Raw genomic sequence first — 14501 nt, forward strand, 5'->3', positions numbered from 1 at the left:
GAGAGAGAGAGAGAGAGAGAGAGAGAGAGAGAGAGAGAGAGAAAGAGAGCATGTGTGTCTGTGTATCCCGCCAATCACATACCTACAAACGGCTAGAAACAATCCAAGTGTCCACCCATAACTTTAGTTTGGGTCAAGATGCTACCCGATTTCTTGGGAAATTTTTAAAAACCAAATGGCATAGGGGTTAAGTATTTATAAACCAAGCGTCGAGGTTCTTTATGTTGATAATGACGCTTAAGAATTCCTTATGTAGGAATGTTATAAAACATTTATGAACTTTTGTGGTTAAAGACATTTTGTCTAATCAACTTTTTCAATTGTAGAAAGACACTAAAGAATGGGCATAACTTGTATATTACAAATGATTGAGTCTGTTACTATTGGCCCAAATGTACTAGCACACTTTGTAATTCAAGTGCTATTATTTTTTTGAATTTATTTGTAATAGCTACACCGTTTTCATTGTGAGTGACAATGATAATCGCACTTCTTGCAAAAATCTCACCTTCTTTATCAAATGACATGGAAATGGTGGTAATCCAAAGGGGACTCCATTCATCATAATGTTTGCACTTGGCAAAGACCCCTATTGAAGAAGGGCATCACAAAAGTACATTGGAAAAAGGTTGGTGAATGAAAAATTATAAACAATGCTTATATCAAAGTTTTGGCCTACTATTTTAGCATTCACTTTGACTACTTTTGCTCAATCAACTAAGTCAATAAAAACTATCCATGTACCTTTAGCAAAAGGAGCTAAAAGGTTCACGTCATGCATCATCTCCCACACTTTATGGTCACAAGCTCGTAGCTCTACTTCTAAAACACTAGGACGAAAGAAAGTACTATTATTGTTCCTTGGTGTGACAGAAGCGATCAAGGTAAGATAAGAAAAGATGCTTTCTTGAATCTCCTCAAAGAGTTCGTCTAAATCATAAAAGCTAATGTTGAGTTATTGTAGACTTGAAAGTTATTGTAGCTTTGCATAATGATTATGGACTTTTCTACAAACTCCAAGAGTGCCCTATCATCTTCGTCCCTCTTTTTTCCAAAGCCTATTCTAGTTGTTTTATAATAGATAGAGTTTCCTTTTTTTTTTCCTTGCCCAAAACTAGAATTCTACACCAGTCATTAATAGAGTTGCATGACCAATAACTTATTCAGGTGTTCATGGTACTCGTAGAAGTTGAGGGCGATAATGGCTTCATACTCATTCCAAGAATGGTCATCACGGCTTGGCATGCTAAAGACCTAATGGATCTTCATATCCCAGGTCCTTCGGATCTTCATGCCACGTGGAAAACTAGAAAACCAAGCAACACCATTAGTTGTAAGATCTATCCTACCTACAAGTACTTTGTGCATTTCTCCCAAGTGTTAAGGGTATATTCAACAACTATGCATCCAGCCTCACTATTCATACTAGCCTTTGAAAAATTAGACCCACAATGTGGTGTCGATTCTGGTACATATAGAGGTAAATTTGACAAACCTCATATAAGTCATGACCTCATAATAAAGAGGATCTACCAGAAAAACATTTCCCAATCTAACATCATTACAACAAAAACTTAGATGTCATGCTCCTACATTTTTAACAAAACCTGATGTTACAAAGGTATTAGAGCTCGATAATTCTTCAAAGCATTTTATAAAAATTGCTAACATGTTCTAAAAATTTACAAAGTTTGGGAAGGTGACCACTAAAATGCCCCTAGGTCCTTTTCACCTCCCTATGTTATAACATCCTTAACATCAAACTACGAAATGATCATAGAAATATATGAGCTCACTTGCATCCATCCCAGTAGTACAGAATCATGTTAGAACATGCAGAGTTGTAACTTGGGACTACAGGCTTCAAAACTCATGTATGAGCGTCATCTTTCCCTCTAACTTTGCCTAAATTGGTCTTAAAAGATAAAATTCTAAGGTCTAGAATTAGTATGACTTTGGCATTGTTGTTTTAAAGGGTATAAATAAAGAACTTTTGAAGTATATTCACCTTTATAAAGCCAAAAAAAATCATGCTTTTCTTTTTCTTATTAGGAAAACAAGTATTTTAATGTATCCCTATGCTTAGCTTATTCAACAATAAAGGTAGAGAAAACTTTTTCTTAATTAAGGGTAAGTATCCTCCTACTCATACTCTCAAGTGCAATACCCATACTCTCAAGTGCAGTCAAGGGAATAAGCTTTTCCAACAAGGGCTTTCTCTCCTTTTTCCTTTTTCCCAAAAAATTACTATTGAGTCCATCAAAATCAATCCACATAAAAGGCTGCACAATGCATATTTACGTACAAAAATCTCCTAAATTATGGAGAAAAAAAATCGCATAGAAAGAAAACTGCAAATCTGCGTGAACATAACATTAAGTACTGAAGTCGCCTTTTTTATTCATTAATAAATAATTTCTATGATAATACATCGGGAAGCAAGCAGGAATCACGTACTTGATCTGTCAACAGTCCATGAGAGAACGATGGACTTACAATTCCCATATCGCCTAACACTTTTGGGATAGCCTTGGCTACAAATTAAGAACTCCATAGTTGTAACTCTGATATTGGACATTTCGTACCAATGCAAAATTTTTGAAGCTGCACTGGATCCCCTTTCACTTCCTTTCAATGTGATATACAATGATAATTTATATTGAGAGCATGTTGAAAACAATAGGTGTGTAAATATGGGAAAATTACAATGGCTTTTGTGAACACCTATGGAGATCCTACATATACATGTCTTACAAAAGACACTCAGAGAAAGGAAGATATTATGCAATAATTACAAGATAATATGTAATCTCCGCAGCTCAGCCTGAAATACGGGGCTGGCACTTAGTGTCCGGTGAGCAAGGTTCCGTATATCTTCTCGTGAACACTCTCTAGAGATGCGAACGAGCTCCCATAAAGCACCACCAGCAACCAGATCTTTTGCATTGACATCTAACAAAAGAACCAGGATCGAGGGCTTAGAAGGAGCATTCAACGAGAACTTTGAGACACATATCTGTCAGACACAGTTTTCAAACAAAAGCCACCCTGTGGTGTTGCATTTCTGTTGTTTCCCACTGAAGTTTCCAATGGCTTAAGCCCATCCAGTAACAAGGTTCTCGTCAAAGTACAAAGATCATTTCCGAGTCATGAAGTACCTTGCTGTGCCAAGTGACAAAGTGCCAACTCTATGTGCCGTCTGATGGGTGATGCTTCATTGCTAGCATTCGCAACGATCCATGGCAGGGCACCATCGTCTACGAGTAGTGATCGCCCAGCCTTTACCCCTGTATTCCGAATCAAACCGTTCAGAAACATGGCCCCTCACATAGACCTTTCTAAACTAGAGAGAAACACAGCCCCTCACATAGGTGACTGACTAGAGAGAGGCCTGTATTTTAAAGGGAAAAAAAAAGACCATGCAGGTTATAAAACAAGTCTATAAGAAGTCTAACAACAATCACCCACCTTGTGCAGCACCTCGAGATTCGCACTTAGCAAAATTTGCTATCCCACGGGCAACTTGAGCAAGGACATCTGGATGCCTGGATCTAACCATGCCCAGGAGAGCCTTAATACCACCTTCATCCCTCAACCTTTTCTGCAACTTATCTGAAATAAGAATACAAGCGTTGCAATCAACGATTGTATCTGCTCAAACCTTTAAATAGAAATTCAGGTTCAGCAAACTAAATTTGTATATACCATTGCCACAAAGGTTTGCTATTGCGCCAGCTACCATGCGCAGGGTCTGTGGATCCTCTGCATCATCTGCCGTACTTGACAATAACACAATACCTCCTTGCGACATGATTAGCTCTTGATTTGTCTCTGCGGCAGTTCCAATTTCCCAAATAAGATACGTCTAATTGCATTTTTTGACATGCATTTTACCTCAGAAGTTTCATTCCAATGTGCATGACCAGAGTAGAGTATCTGCTATCCCTGGCAGACGAATACACCCATTGGAAGAAATGAAGCCCAAGTTTCTCAAATAAGAAGCTTCTAGAGAGTGACAAGCAGCACATGACCCTAAATTATCCGGAGTTATAGCCATTCAAAAGCATCTAAGACTTTAAGTCTATACACACCAATTACCATCCACCGACACGACGGGCAATGAGGAAAAATCGTGTACCACATAGGGGTTAAAGTCCTTTTATGTAGACTTTCATATAAGCCCCCCCGGTAAGGAGCCACTTTCATATAAGGTCCCCCGGTAAGGAGCTTGCTTGAGAACATGGAGGAAAGCATGAACATTTACATTAAAAGCAGGTTCACAAAATGGTTGCTATATGTAGTCCTTAGGCTTTTTCCTTTGATGGAGATTCTTTGGACCTGCACCACCAATTGTTACCATTATTTGTTCTTGATGCTGCAGGTTTACAAATGTAATGCACTGAATCAAGCTTGGTAGACATTGCTACGTACAGCAGGTGCACCCAAAAAGTCAATATGTCTAGCACTTTGGGGCTTGTACAGCAGGTGCACCCAAAAAGTCAATATGTCTAGCACTTTCGGGCTTTTCTTGGGTGACATCCCATGGATCTTTATATCTTGTCGTTGTCATTGTCTGGATTGTTTTTATGCCACAAGTTCCCAGAGTGATTGCAGTGGAACCCATGCCAGAAAGAAAAGCGAAGAGGGGCTTGAGTTCACCTTACATCACGCAAGTTAAGATAGATGCAATGTGCAAGAACGATTACAAGAAAGAACCTTGTTGATAAGATTACATTGTTGCTTAAAAGGACAGATTAAAGATTTAGGAAAGTCTTCAATTACAGATACGTGAATAAGAAAAGATCAGCTGTCATATAGGGGCATGCAAAAGTAGTTCATAATTTTGATAAATAGGAAGATGCATTCGATGAAATTCAAAGCATGTAGCAACTTCTCATAATCTCAGGGATTATAAAAACATCCTTGATCTACAAAATATATAGGACTCGACTTTATAGTAGGCGTGCTGGTAAAGTTTTTACAAATAACGATATCCAGGCAAAAGAGTGATTTATAATGACTTGAATCCTTTTCCAAAAACAATAGCATGTTTTCCAAGGATGATGTAACAAACGTGCACGAGATTCAATGTAGACAATGGAAACCAGACCATGTGGACCAGAATCACTTCTTTTAACGTCCTATTAGGAACAAGCTGTAGCTATGTAATGTTGTTATTTTGAGCCTAGCCAGTGTACGGAAGCTTCTGTTTATACATTGAGAGTTAAAAGGCTAAGAAATGTTGAGTTTTATGGTGTCAATTTTCCTCCGCTGCATTAGAAACGGCTAGTGGCAAATGACTCCCCATTTTGCCAGAACTAAATGCCAAATAAGAGAGAGGGCTGGGCATAGACGGGAAGGCAAGTTCTTCCTTTCTGTTTTCTTTTTCTCATTTCCCCTCCCAGGTCGGGGTTGGGGGGGGAGGGGGGGGGGGAGGATGATTTGGAAAAGGAAATTGTATGAATTATGAATTCCCCCTCAACTATCCAAAAAATTGAACAGATCAACCTAGTGACAATTAGGAACAAGCTGTAGCTATGTAATGTTGAGTTATTTTGAGCCTAGCCAGTGTACGGAAGCTTCTGTTTGTACATTGAGAGTTAAAAGGCTAAGAAATGTTGAGTTTTATGGTGTCAATTTTCCTCCGCTGCATTAGAAACGGCTAGTGGCAAATGACTCCCCATTTTGCCAGAACTAAATGCCAAATAAGACAGAGGGCTGGGCATAGACGGGAAGGCAAGTTCTTTCTTTCTGTTTTCTTTTTCTCATTTTCCCTCCCAGGTCGGGGTGGGGGGGGGGAAGGATGATTTGGAAAAGGAAATTGTATGAATTATGAATCCCCCCTCAACTATCCAAAAAATTGAACAGATCAACCTAGTGACAAAACCGATTTTACTTGCTACAAGGAAAAACTCTGTACCATTCATGGCTAAATTGGCTATTGCACCAGCTGCTACACGGCGGATTGTCTCATCTTCTGAATGTTGTAAGAGCAATAGCAGTGAGCTAAGCCCTCCTGCCTCCACAATCTTCTCTTGGTTTGCCTCTGATCATTAAAAAGACAAAAGATCAATTATAAAACAACAGCTTGAAGCAAGCAACTCAGTCAGGATGGTCCGCTTAGAATTTCCAGCAATGCCAATGTATTGTCTCTCCCCGGAAAGCTATTTTTTTAATTTTAAGATGCATGAATCTTGCAAATGGGAATCATGCTGAGAACATCAATTCGGAGATACAATATAAATAATCGTGCCAAGGTCATGATAAAATCAATTCTTTCTGATGTGTGTTGGTAACAAACCTCCAGGGCTTCGGCAGAAGTTCTAGGTTTTTTGCAGAATTACTCAAAAATAAGATAGCAGCAGCTTGCAAACCTATCTTTTGTTTCATGTATAGGAAAATTCCTCTTTTTATATCAAACCCTTTGATGAGGTTAGCACTCGAAATAGATAGATGAGGTCCGATAGTCTACTAAGGTGGAAAATCTAATGGGTCTTTTGCACATGTGAGCAATCCATTTCTATCCAGTATTGATGTGTACATACCCTCGGCTGCAAGGTTCGCTATCACTTTTACAGCATGAACACGAACTTCAACATCCTCTGATTCTAATAAAGACAGGATTTTTTGTAGTCCCACTGCAATAGAGAAAGCTAAGGTTAGGACGCTTTCTGCAACAAAGATTGAATATTTGCAATTCTAAAGGAGATTACTTGGCCCTTCCTTGTTCAAAGAGCTTTCCAATGGTTGATCTTTGACCGTTGATACCATCACTACTTTGATTTGTCCTTTGTGTACTCATGGGACTCTCTGATCCAAAAGAGCTGCTTCCAGAACTCGATTTTTCAGGGGTCTTCTTGGTCTACAACATACCAAATTAAAAAGTAAACATTCAGGTAATCTTTCAACATCAAATCGGCCAAGCTTAAGATTTCCCTAAATTAAAAGAAAAAATCAAAATTAAATATCATACCTCATCAGCTTCAAAGCTGAGCTGTGATAGCTGGTTCTTTAAGTGTTTATTTTCTTCTTCCAATTTCCCCCTTTGCTTTGTCTCTTCTTCCAATTTCTTGCTGAGTGTCAGCAGCTCTGGGCTCTGTTTAGCCTTGCCAGACCACGTTAAAGTTAGAACTAAGGTTTCAAACCATAATTATTCCGCTGAATTTTCCTTGATTTCCATACGTGGAAGGATATATATTTCATGTTCTACCTCCAAAATCCCATTCTTATTTGCAGAATAGTTGGAGCACAATGCCTTGAGTTCCCTTTCAGCTTGCACTCTCAAGTGATTCTCATCCTCCAGCTTCAGTTTCAACTCCAATATTTCATCATCTAGTTGCTTCTTAGAAGGATTAATTGCCTGCAAGGATTCATGCAAATTGTTGACAACTTTGAAAACTATACTGAAGTTGTGACATTGCAACCTGGATCAAGCATGACTACAAATTGCTTGGCCCGAAAAGTGAATCTATGACTCGTTAAATATTTAGTAAAATTTGACTTCAAAATCGTGGCCTCAAGGTTAAAAAATAAATAGATACGATACTTGTTGCCTAACTTATGACCATGTTGGGGAAGCATTTTTTCAGTTGTGGCTTACATCCTTATGAAGCGTAGTAATGGGATTTTGACACTTTACATTTCAACCACTTGAGAGTTATGAAAGTGAAACTAGAATGTAGACTTTTGGTTGTTCCTCGTAATAGAAAACATCTGTAGTAACTTCTTTTTGAAAATAGATCTAGGATGAGTTTCATGAACATGATGTGCAAATTAGCTCTAATATATGCTTTGCAAACAAATTGCTAGTACCTCATAAATCTCATTAATATGTGCTATAGGAAGCTGCATCGAAGGCAAAGAGTCACACCCATTGGTTGCAAAATGAGGTTGCCAACTCAGACTTTGTAGGCTTTTACAGCTTCTTATTCCAACTCTACTGTGGCTGGTGCGTAGAGTAGGCCATTGAATTCAGCTATGTATTGAAGTATATACTACGTTTTTTTGCTCTGCCAAGTTACCCTCAAGTTCAGACTTGTCAGGCATGGAGAAGACAAGTAGGATTCATTGGCCGCACCCCTTATCAACTTTTGGCCTAAGGTCACAAGGCTCTCATTTTTCAGAGTTTCATCCCATGGGGTATGCTTGGGTCCAGGGTGATGCTCTTCTGAATTTGCTTTGGCAGGAATTTGGCAGATTCTTTTCAATGCTCTAAAGTGAGGGCAAGCTGTTAACAGGCTTGAGTTGTGAGACAAGTACTTTGAATTCGAGCTATTGTTTGAGGCTAGGGAAATTTCCAACCCCCGGACTTGTCATGTGCTTGCTAGCTATAGCCTATATAGTAACAAAATTAAAAGTACCCAAGCATACCAAAGCATTGTGCAATAGGGTCTAAAACCCTAGAGCAACCTTGCAGCAAGAGAGCTTCCAGAATGTCAGCAATTTTTTCCATAGGCCGGTTCTAGCCCTTTTGAACTGTAAGCAGATTGCTTCTCACCAGCCCTCTTACTTTTTCTGATTTCTTTTCGTAAATCTAACCTTGCTTATGAGCTCTGTGTGTGTGTGCGCGCGCGTGCTAGAAGACTTGTTGGTTTGTGTTGTGATGTTGTTGTGTGTTCGATCCTCGGATCAACTTCGGATGAGTCATTATTGGCTCCTTGGAATTGTTTCCACGAAGCCAGTAGTCGCCAGCCACCCTAATCTCATCGTCAACAACCACCCCCCCCCCCCCCCCCTTGCCAGTTTCTTCAAACAGCAAATTAACCCTAACCCCGAGTTGGGCTAAACCCCCAACCCAACCCGGGGGTTAGGTTCAGCTCAGGGGTTCTATAGACAACCAATTATGGACTGGCCTACCCTCTCCTCCAAGTCCCCCTCAACTCCTTCAACCTCCATCAGGACTCGGTACTCTACAATTGCAGCCATGACACCCTCTCCGTATGCACGCAATTACCAATGAGAAGGCTCAAAACGAACCATCCTTGGGCAACAGGATCAGATTTTTTATCTGGAGCATGCAGTGAGAGAGATACGATTGGAACTGGCAGAAGTCAAGGCTCAACTTCACATTCTGGAAGGGCCTGGTAAGCAAGAGATTGTAAAATATTGGAAGCATTCCAGCCCTACCCCACAGCTCGTCTATACAGTCAAAGATCTGGTTCACATTGAAGTACAAACTGCTAAGAAGGAAGTGATTGTGGAAGTGGACACCAAAGCAAGCAAGTCTGATATTCAAGCAGAGATTAAAGAACACGAAGCTAGATGTGATAATGCGCTGCAGGTTAGAATAGGGGGACTCCCAGAAGATTGGTACAAAGAGGAGGACACATATAGTGAAATATTGACAAACATCAAAGCAGGCTTGCCCAACATTGAATGGACGGATGATAATGAGCAGGATGATGACGACTCTAGGCCAGCTACTATTACGCGCTACTATTACGCACTATAAAGGTCATGCAATCCTTACATTGAAGTCAAAAGACATGCAGATCAAGCTTCTTGACAATCTTACAAGCTAAAGGGTACCAAAGTATGGATAGTTGAGGAGCTTACACAAGCTCAACTCAAGAATAAGGCAACTGAATTAGCTAAAGTCAGGGCTGCAAGAAAGGATGGACAATGGGCGGTTTACTGTGAAGGCGTAGCCCTATCAGAGAGTTTAAATCAAAACCAAAAGACGGGCTACTCAGAGAGTTTAAATCAAAACCAAAAGACTCTCAGTCTTAAATTGATGTATGGTTACGTAGGTACTCTAAATAAATTGTGGTTGCTTTTGCACTCCTTGGGAGCTGCCATGTCTTACTGTCACAACCGAAAAACATTTCATGCAATCACATGACCGAAAGAATAGCTAAGGCTACCTTACATCCTCAGGAATCCTTACTCCCATCAAGAGTCCTGTCCTCTAATGGAGAAGATAAACTTTTCCCGTTATCCTCATGGGAGGGATCTCCCATAAAGAAGCACCCCGAAAGCTTGTCTTATGTTCCAACTCATAAACCCACCCAAGCTACACGGTTGCAGATGACATCATCCTCATAATAAACATTGAAGCTAGAGACTAGACAATAGAGATGCAAACTCCTTCACCCCGTCCCAATGTTGAAGACCAAATGTCAGGGCCATGCCAAAGAAAGCATCCACACTTGCAAATATCAGCCATAAAAACATATATTCCTAAATCATAAGTAATCCATTAGGCTATCAACCAAAAGCCACTGTCAATCCTATCGAAAAATCAACACTCGAGGTTATTGCCTCACACAGCTGTGAAATCCATGCACATTTGAGCTCACCATGGTTTAATTGACCAAAAGGGAGGGAGTAGTGAACAAAACCTTCCTTGAATTTGAGGCTTTTGTAAATACCTTCGATATAATGGACTTTTAGGGGTGTGCTAAAGGCATGTTACATCCGTGTGGCGGTGTGCTAAAGGCATGTTACCTTGACTTGAGTGCGTGCACGCCTCATCCTTCTTTATTGGAGTTCTAAAGATTCCTAAGCATTACAATGATGAATTGTACTTTGGAAAAATGATTTCCAATTTGATAAGTCTGGCATGTAACCTTTATGTCAAAGTAATCATCAAACTCATCCACGTTGTGATTCACCTATTGTCCATAGCCTTGTTGACAAAGGGCTTTTTATGCTAAACTCAAGTATTTTATCCAAAATGAGGTGGACATGAATATTGATATGATCTATTGTAAGAACAATAACAAGTTCTTTGCTCAACTTTCCAACAGCTTCTACCAGTCTTTCATATAAGTTAGCTCTTTTGAAGGAAAACATATTCTACTTGAATGGACTGGTGCAGAAAAACAAGGATGTATCATTTAACTTGAGTTTTTGAAGGGATTCTACTTGAATGTGATTGGTGCATTTGGAGGCAGAACCACAAGGATGTATCCTTTTACTTGAGTTATTGAAGGGATTCTGACTTTTATCCATTAACAACTTCCATTTACAAGCTGATGTGTGTGTGTGTGTGTGTGTGTGTGTGTCTCAACTTGTTTATGAGGTTATGCATGAAGGGTTTGAAGACACCCGCAAAGGTTGGAAAGATCCACTTCCCACCACTGGCATTATGGTGGAAGTGGATGATATATTTGATCCAGTTAAGGAGTATGTAAAGCATGCCATTATAATTTTCTTCCCAGGACGGATGCCTGCTACAGCAGATGTTGGGAATTGGTTGACTCGAACCTTGGGTGGTTCTTATGTCAAAAAAGTTTATTATGCAGCGAGGGGCTTTTTTGAGATCATCATGGCTGATGAGGAGCACCGTCAGGTTTTGCTGGAGCACTCTCCTCTCTTCTATGGCTAGCAGATTGTCCTGCCCTAGTCTCCCACCCAGGATTATCAAGCATTGATTCGGCATCGTTGCCCTGTTTGGGTAGAAGTTGTGGATTTTCCTCAATGCTTGTCTTCTCTTCTACCTAAAATTGCAGCTTCCCTCGGTAAGGTGGTATGTCTACCGCAACCCAATGGAAATTCAAATCGCTTCTGCATTTTGTGGGATACAGATCATCCCACTCCAGCTTCATATTCGGTTACTGTGAATAATGTTTCCATGGGGAGTGCCTTTTACAAGCTCAAGTGGGGGCTGTTTGCAGGTGCTTGCTTTGAATGCAAGCAATTTGGGAACATGGCTTCACAATGCCCTTCCCGAGCTCCACGGATGCTAGTGCAAGCTGAAATGGTTCAGCCTTTCAATAAGAATGCAAATGCCTCTTCTGTGGTAAAAACAAAGGGGTCAAACAGTTTTTCTTTGTTCAAGACAAAGGCAAAGCCCCGGCTGTCTCAAATGGTAATGCTTCTTTTCTTGTGCCTTTGTCCTCTCCACCTCACGGGAAGGGGGAAATTTTTTTGACTGATGGATGGCAAACTCCTCGCAAAGTGATCTTCCCCAGGCGACCTTTGCCTTCTCGGACTTGGAGTGGTGCATCCTCTCATGGGAAAATACCTGCTGAAAACTTTGGTGTTGGCTTGACCTGGGCTGCTATGACTGCAAATCGGACCTTGTTTCCTGAAGAAGAAGTTGCTGCACTTTTGTCCTCTCCTCAGGCTGATGCTTCATCCCAAGGCAGAGGCTCGGACATTGAGGTGGAAATGCAGATGTAGACAGCCCGTTAGTTGCTGTACATACCTGTCCCATAACTGTAGATATGCTTGATCATCTGAAGTGTGTTACTCTCAATGTACAAGGAATGTGTGGTAAGTATATCAGGCAATTGCAGCCTGATATAGTTGCTTTGCAAGAGCATAATCAGCATATGTATGCTGGTCAGATAGGCCAATTTGCGGGTTATGATATCTTCTATGCTGGAGAGCAGTCCTTTTCTGGTGTGGCTTTTTTGGTAAAGCACGACCTTCAACCTGTTGTGGCTCTCAATGATCACCATGGTAGAGGGATTATTGTTCAATGCCTTGTTCAAGGGAAAATTTTTGAATTTGCATCGGTTTATGCTCCCCAATCTTCTCGTGATAGAGCTTTGATCTGGGTTGCCATGCATACTTATCCATGGCGACAACATGCCTTCATTTGTGGTGACTTTAATAATGCCCCTCAATCGGGTCACAACACCTCAAGCCACACTCATATGTTGGCTTTTGAAACACACGCATGGTTTGATTTTTTGATTTAGTTGCGCCTGGTTGATCTTTGAAAGGAATTACAACCCATGCTTCCGAGCTATACCTTTCAGCATAATGCTCAATCTTCTTATCGAGCACACTTGGACAGATGGTATCAGATTGATCCACAGCATTGTGATGCCTTTAGTTGTCAAATTTGGGTTGATCATGCTTTCACACATTCTGATCATGCTCCTCTTTGGTTGAGGCTTTCCTTACATAAACTTCCCACTGACAGATTGCCTTGCCGAAGGCTTTTGCTGATTAATAATGGTTATCTAGAGCATGCTGACTTTAAAGCCTTGGTCTCTGATGCTATTCAACCTCTCTCTCGTCAGATACACATTGGTTTGGATTATGCTTGGCAGGCTTTTGTTGCTCGGATGCAAGTAGTTATTCGAGATTATGGCAAATCCTATATGCAAGCCAGAAGGGAGACTGTAGCACATGCCAAATTTACTTGTCAGAGTTTGACTGAGCTTGCTCATCTTCACCCTTTGTCTTCAGAGGAAAGCATGCTCTTATGTCAGGCTCAATTCTCTCTTCAATCCAACGATAGCAAAAAGCTTGCTAAATGGGAAACTCGATCCAGACAACGGGCATTTTTGGATAAAGGCTGCTCTTCCAAACAATTTTTTAAGAGTTTACACTACAAAAGACAGGCTGCCAATATCTGTCGGACCCGGATGCCTGATGGCTAATGGTCAACATCTCGTTCAGAGCTTGCTGATTTATGTGTGCAGCACTTCTCCACTCATTTTGGGCATGTGGACACTCTTTCTCCTCAGGTTGTGTCTGCACGTCAGCTTCTTTTACAGCATATTCATCCAATTCTGTCTAATGCTTAGGCTTTGGAACTTGAACATCCCTTCACTGAAAGGGAATTGTCTAATGCACTGAGATCCTATGGCAGATGGAAATCTCCACGATGGGATGGTCTCACTATTGAATTTTTTCTTGCATTCTGGGATCTTCTTAAATTCACCTTGCTGCAAATGGTAAATAGAGCATGGCAAAATCAGCAAATGCCTGTGTCATGGAAAAAGAGTCTTCTCAAGCTGATTCTAAAAAAGCAGCTATGTGATTCACTTGGTGATTGGAGGCCAATCACGCTCATGCCACTCATTTACAAGATTGTTGCCAAAATGGTGGTTGATCGGATTAAAGGTTATTTGCATGATGGGTTGCATCCCTCCCAATATGGCTTTGTTCCACGTTGCCATATCACAGATAACATTGCCAATGTTTATATTGGGATTGAATATGCCAAATACACGCAGCAAGATGTTCTACTCTTGCAGGTAGATATTGCAAAAGCCTTTGATACAGTTCAATGGGATTTCATCTCGCAAACTATGCGAGCTTTAGGGTTTGGACAAAAAATGCAGCAGGTTATTTACTGGCTTTACAGAGATAGCAATGCAGCTTGCATTCTTTCTGGGGATATCTCTAATGAGTGGACTCTTCATTGTTCAGTCAGCCAGGGATGCCCTCTCAGTGCTTTACTGTATGCCATTGCTACTCATCCTATGCTGCAATATATTGATCATCTTGTGGCTACAGGATCACTTCATGGCTTGGAATTGGATGCTAATCGCAGCATGGTTGCTCAAGCTTATGCTGATTATTCTTTCTTTATCCCGAAGAATACGCCCCATGATCTTGGTGCCTTAATGCAGGCCCTCTCTGTTGGAATCGGAGTCCTAGTGTGTGTGGTCCTAGAGTCCTAGGAGTGTCCTATAGTTGTGTGAGTGTGAAGAGTCTTGAGGCCACTTGTGCCACCTCATGTGGTAGATGTGATTTCTCACCTAGATTATAGGATCTAGATTCTCTTGTGTGTGACCTCATCTATGAGGTGTCTG

The 14501-nt window shown here is 40.7% G+C and overlaps 1 protein-coding gene across 4 annotated transcripts in view; it reads right to left on the minus strand.

Moving 5' to 3' along the window:
* Window positions 1–2393: 2393 nt before the first annotated feature.
* The window catches only part of LOC147903073 (kinesin-like protein KIN-UB), a 155703-nt gene continuing 143595 nt past the window's right edge, over window positions 2394–14501 (minus strand). For 3 of the 4 annotated variants that reach the window (XM_087374170.1, XM_087374168.1, XM_087374171.1), the window contains 9 exons: window positions 7211–7360; window positions 6974–7105; window positions 6724–6862; window positions 6546–6638; window positions 5921–6046; window positions 3706–3831; window positions 3469–3612; window positions 3159–3287; window positions 2394–2952 (listed from right to left, as the gene is read on the minus strand). In XM_087374170.1, coding sequence (XP_087230296.1) covers window positions 2792–2952; window positions 3159–3287; window positions 3469–3612; window positions 3706–3831; window positions 5921–6046; window positions 6546–6638; window positions 6724–6862; window positions 6974–7105; window positions 7211–7360 — 1200 coding nt within the window. In that variant the 3' untranslated portion in view covers window positions 2394–2791. The remainder of the gene's footprint in view (window positions 2953–3158; window positions 3288–3468; window positions 3613–3705; window positions 3832–5920; window positions 6047–6545; window positions 6639–6723; window positions 6863–6973; window positions 7106–7210; window positions 7361–14501) is intronic. The other variant, XM_087374169.1, reaches the window with a different exon arrangement.

The sequence above is a fragment of the Dipteris shenzhenensis genome, chromosome 4, assembly GCF_047967505.1.
Source record: "Dipteris shenzhenensis isolate YYH24624 ecotype China chromosome 4, Dip_SZ_1.0, whole genome shotgun sequence".
In the NCBI taxonomy this organism is placed as follows: Eukaryota; Viridiplantae; Streptophyta; class Polypodiopsida; order Gleicheniales; family Dipteridaceae; genus Dipteris; species Dipteris shenzhenensis.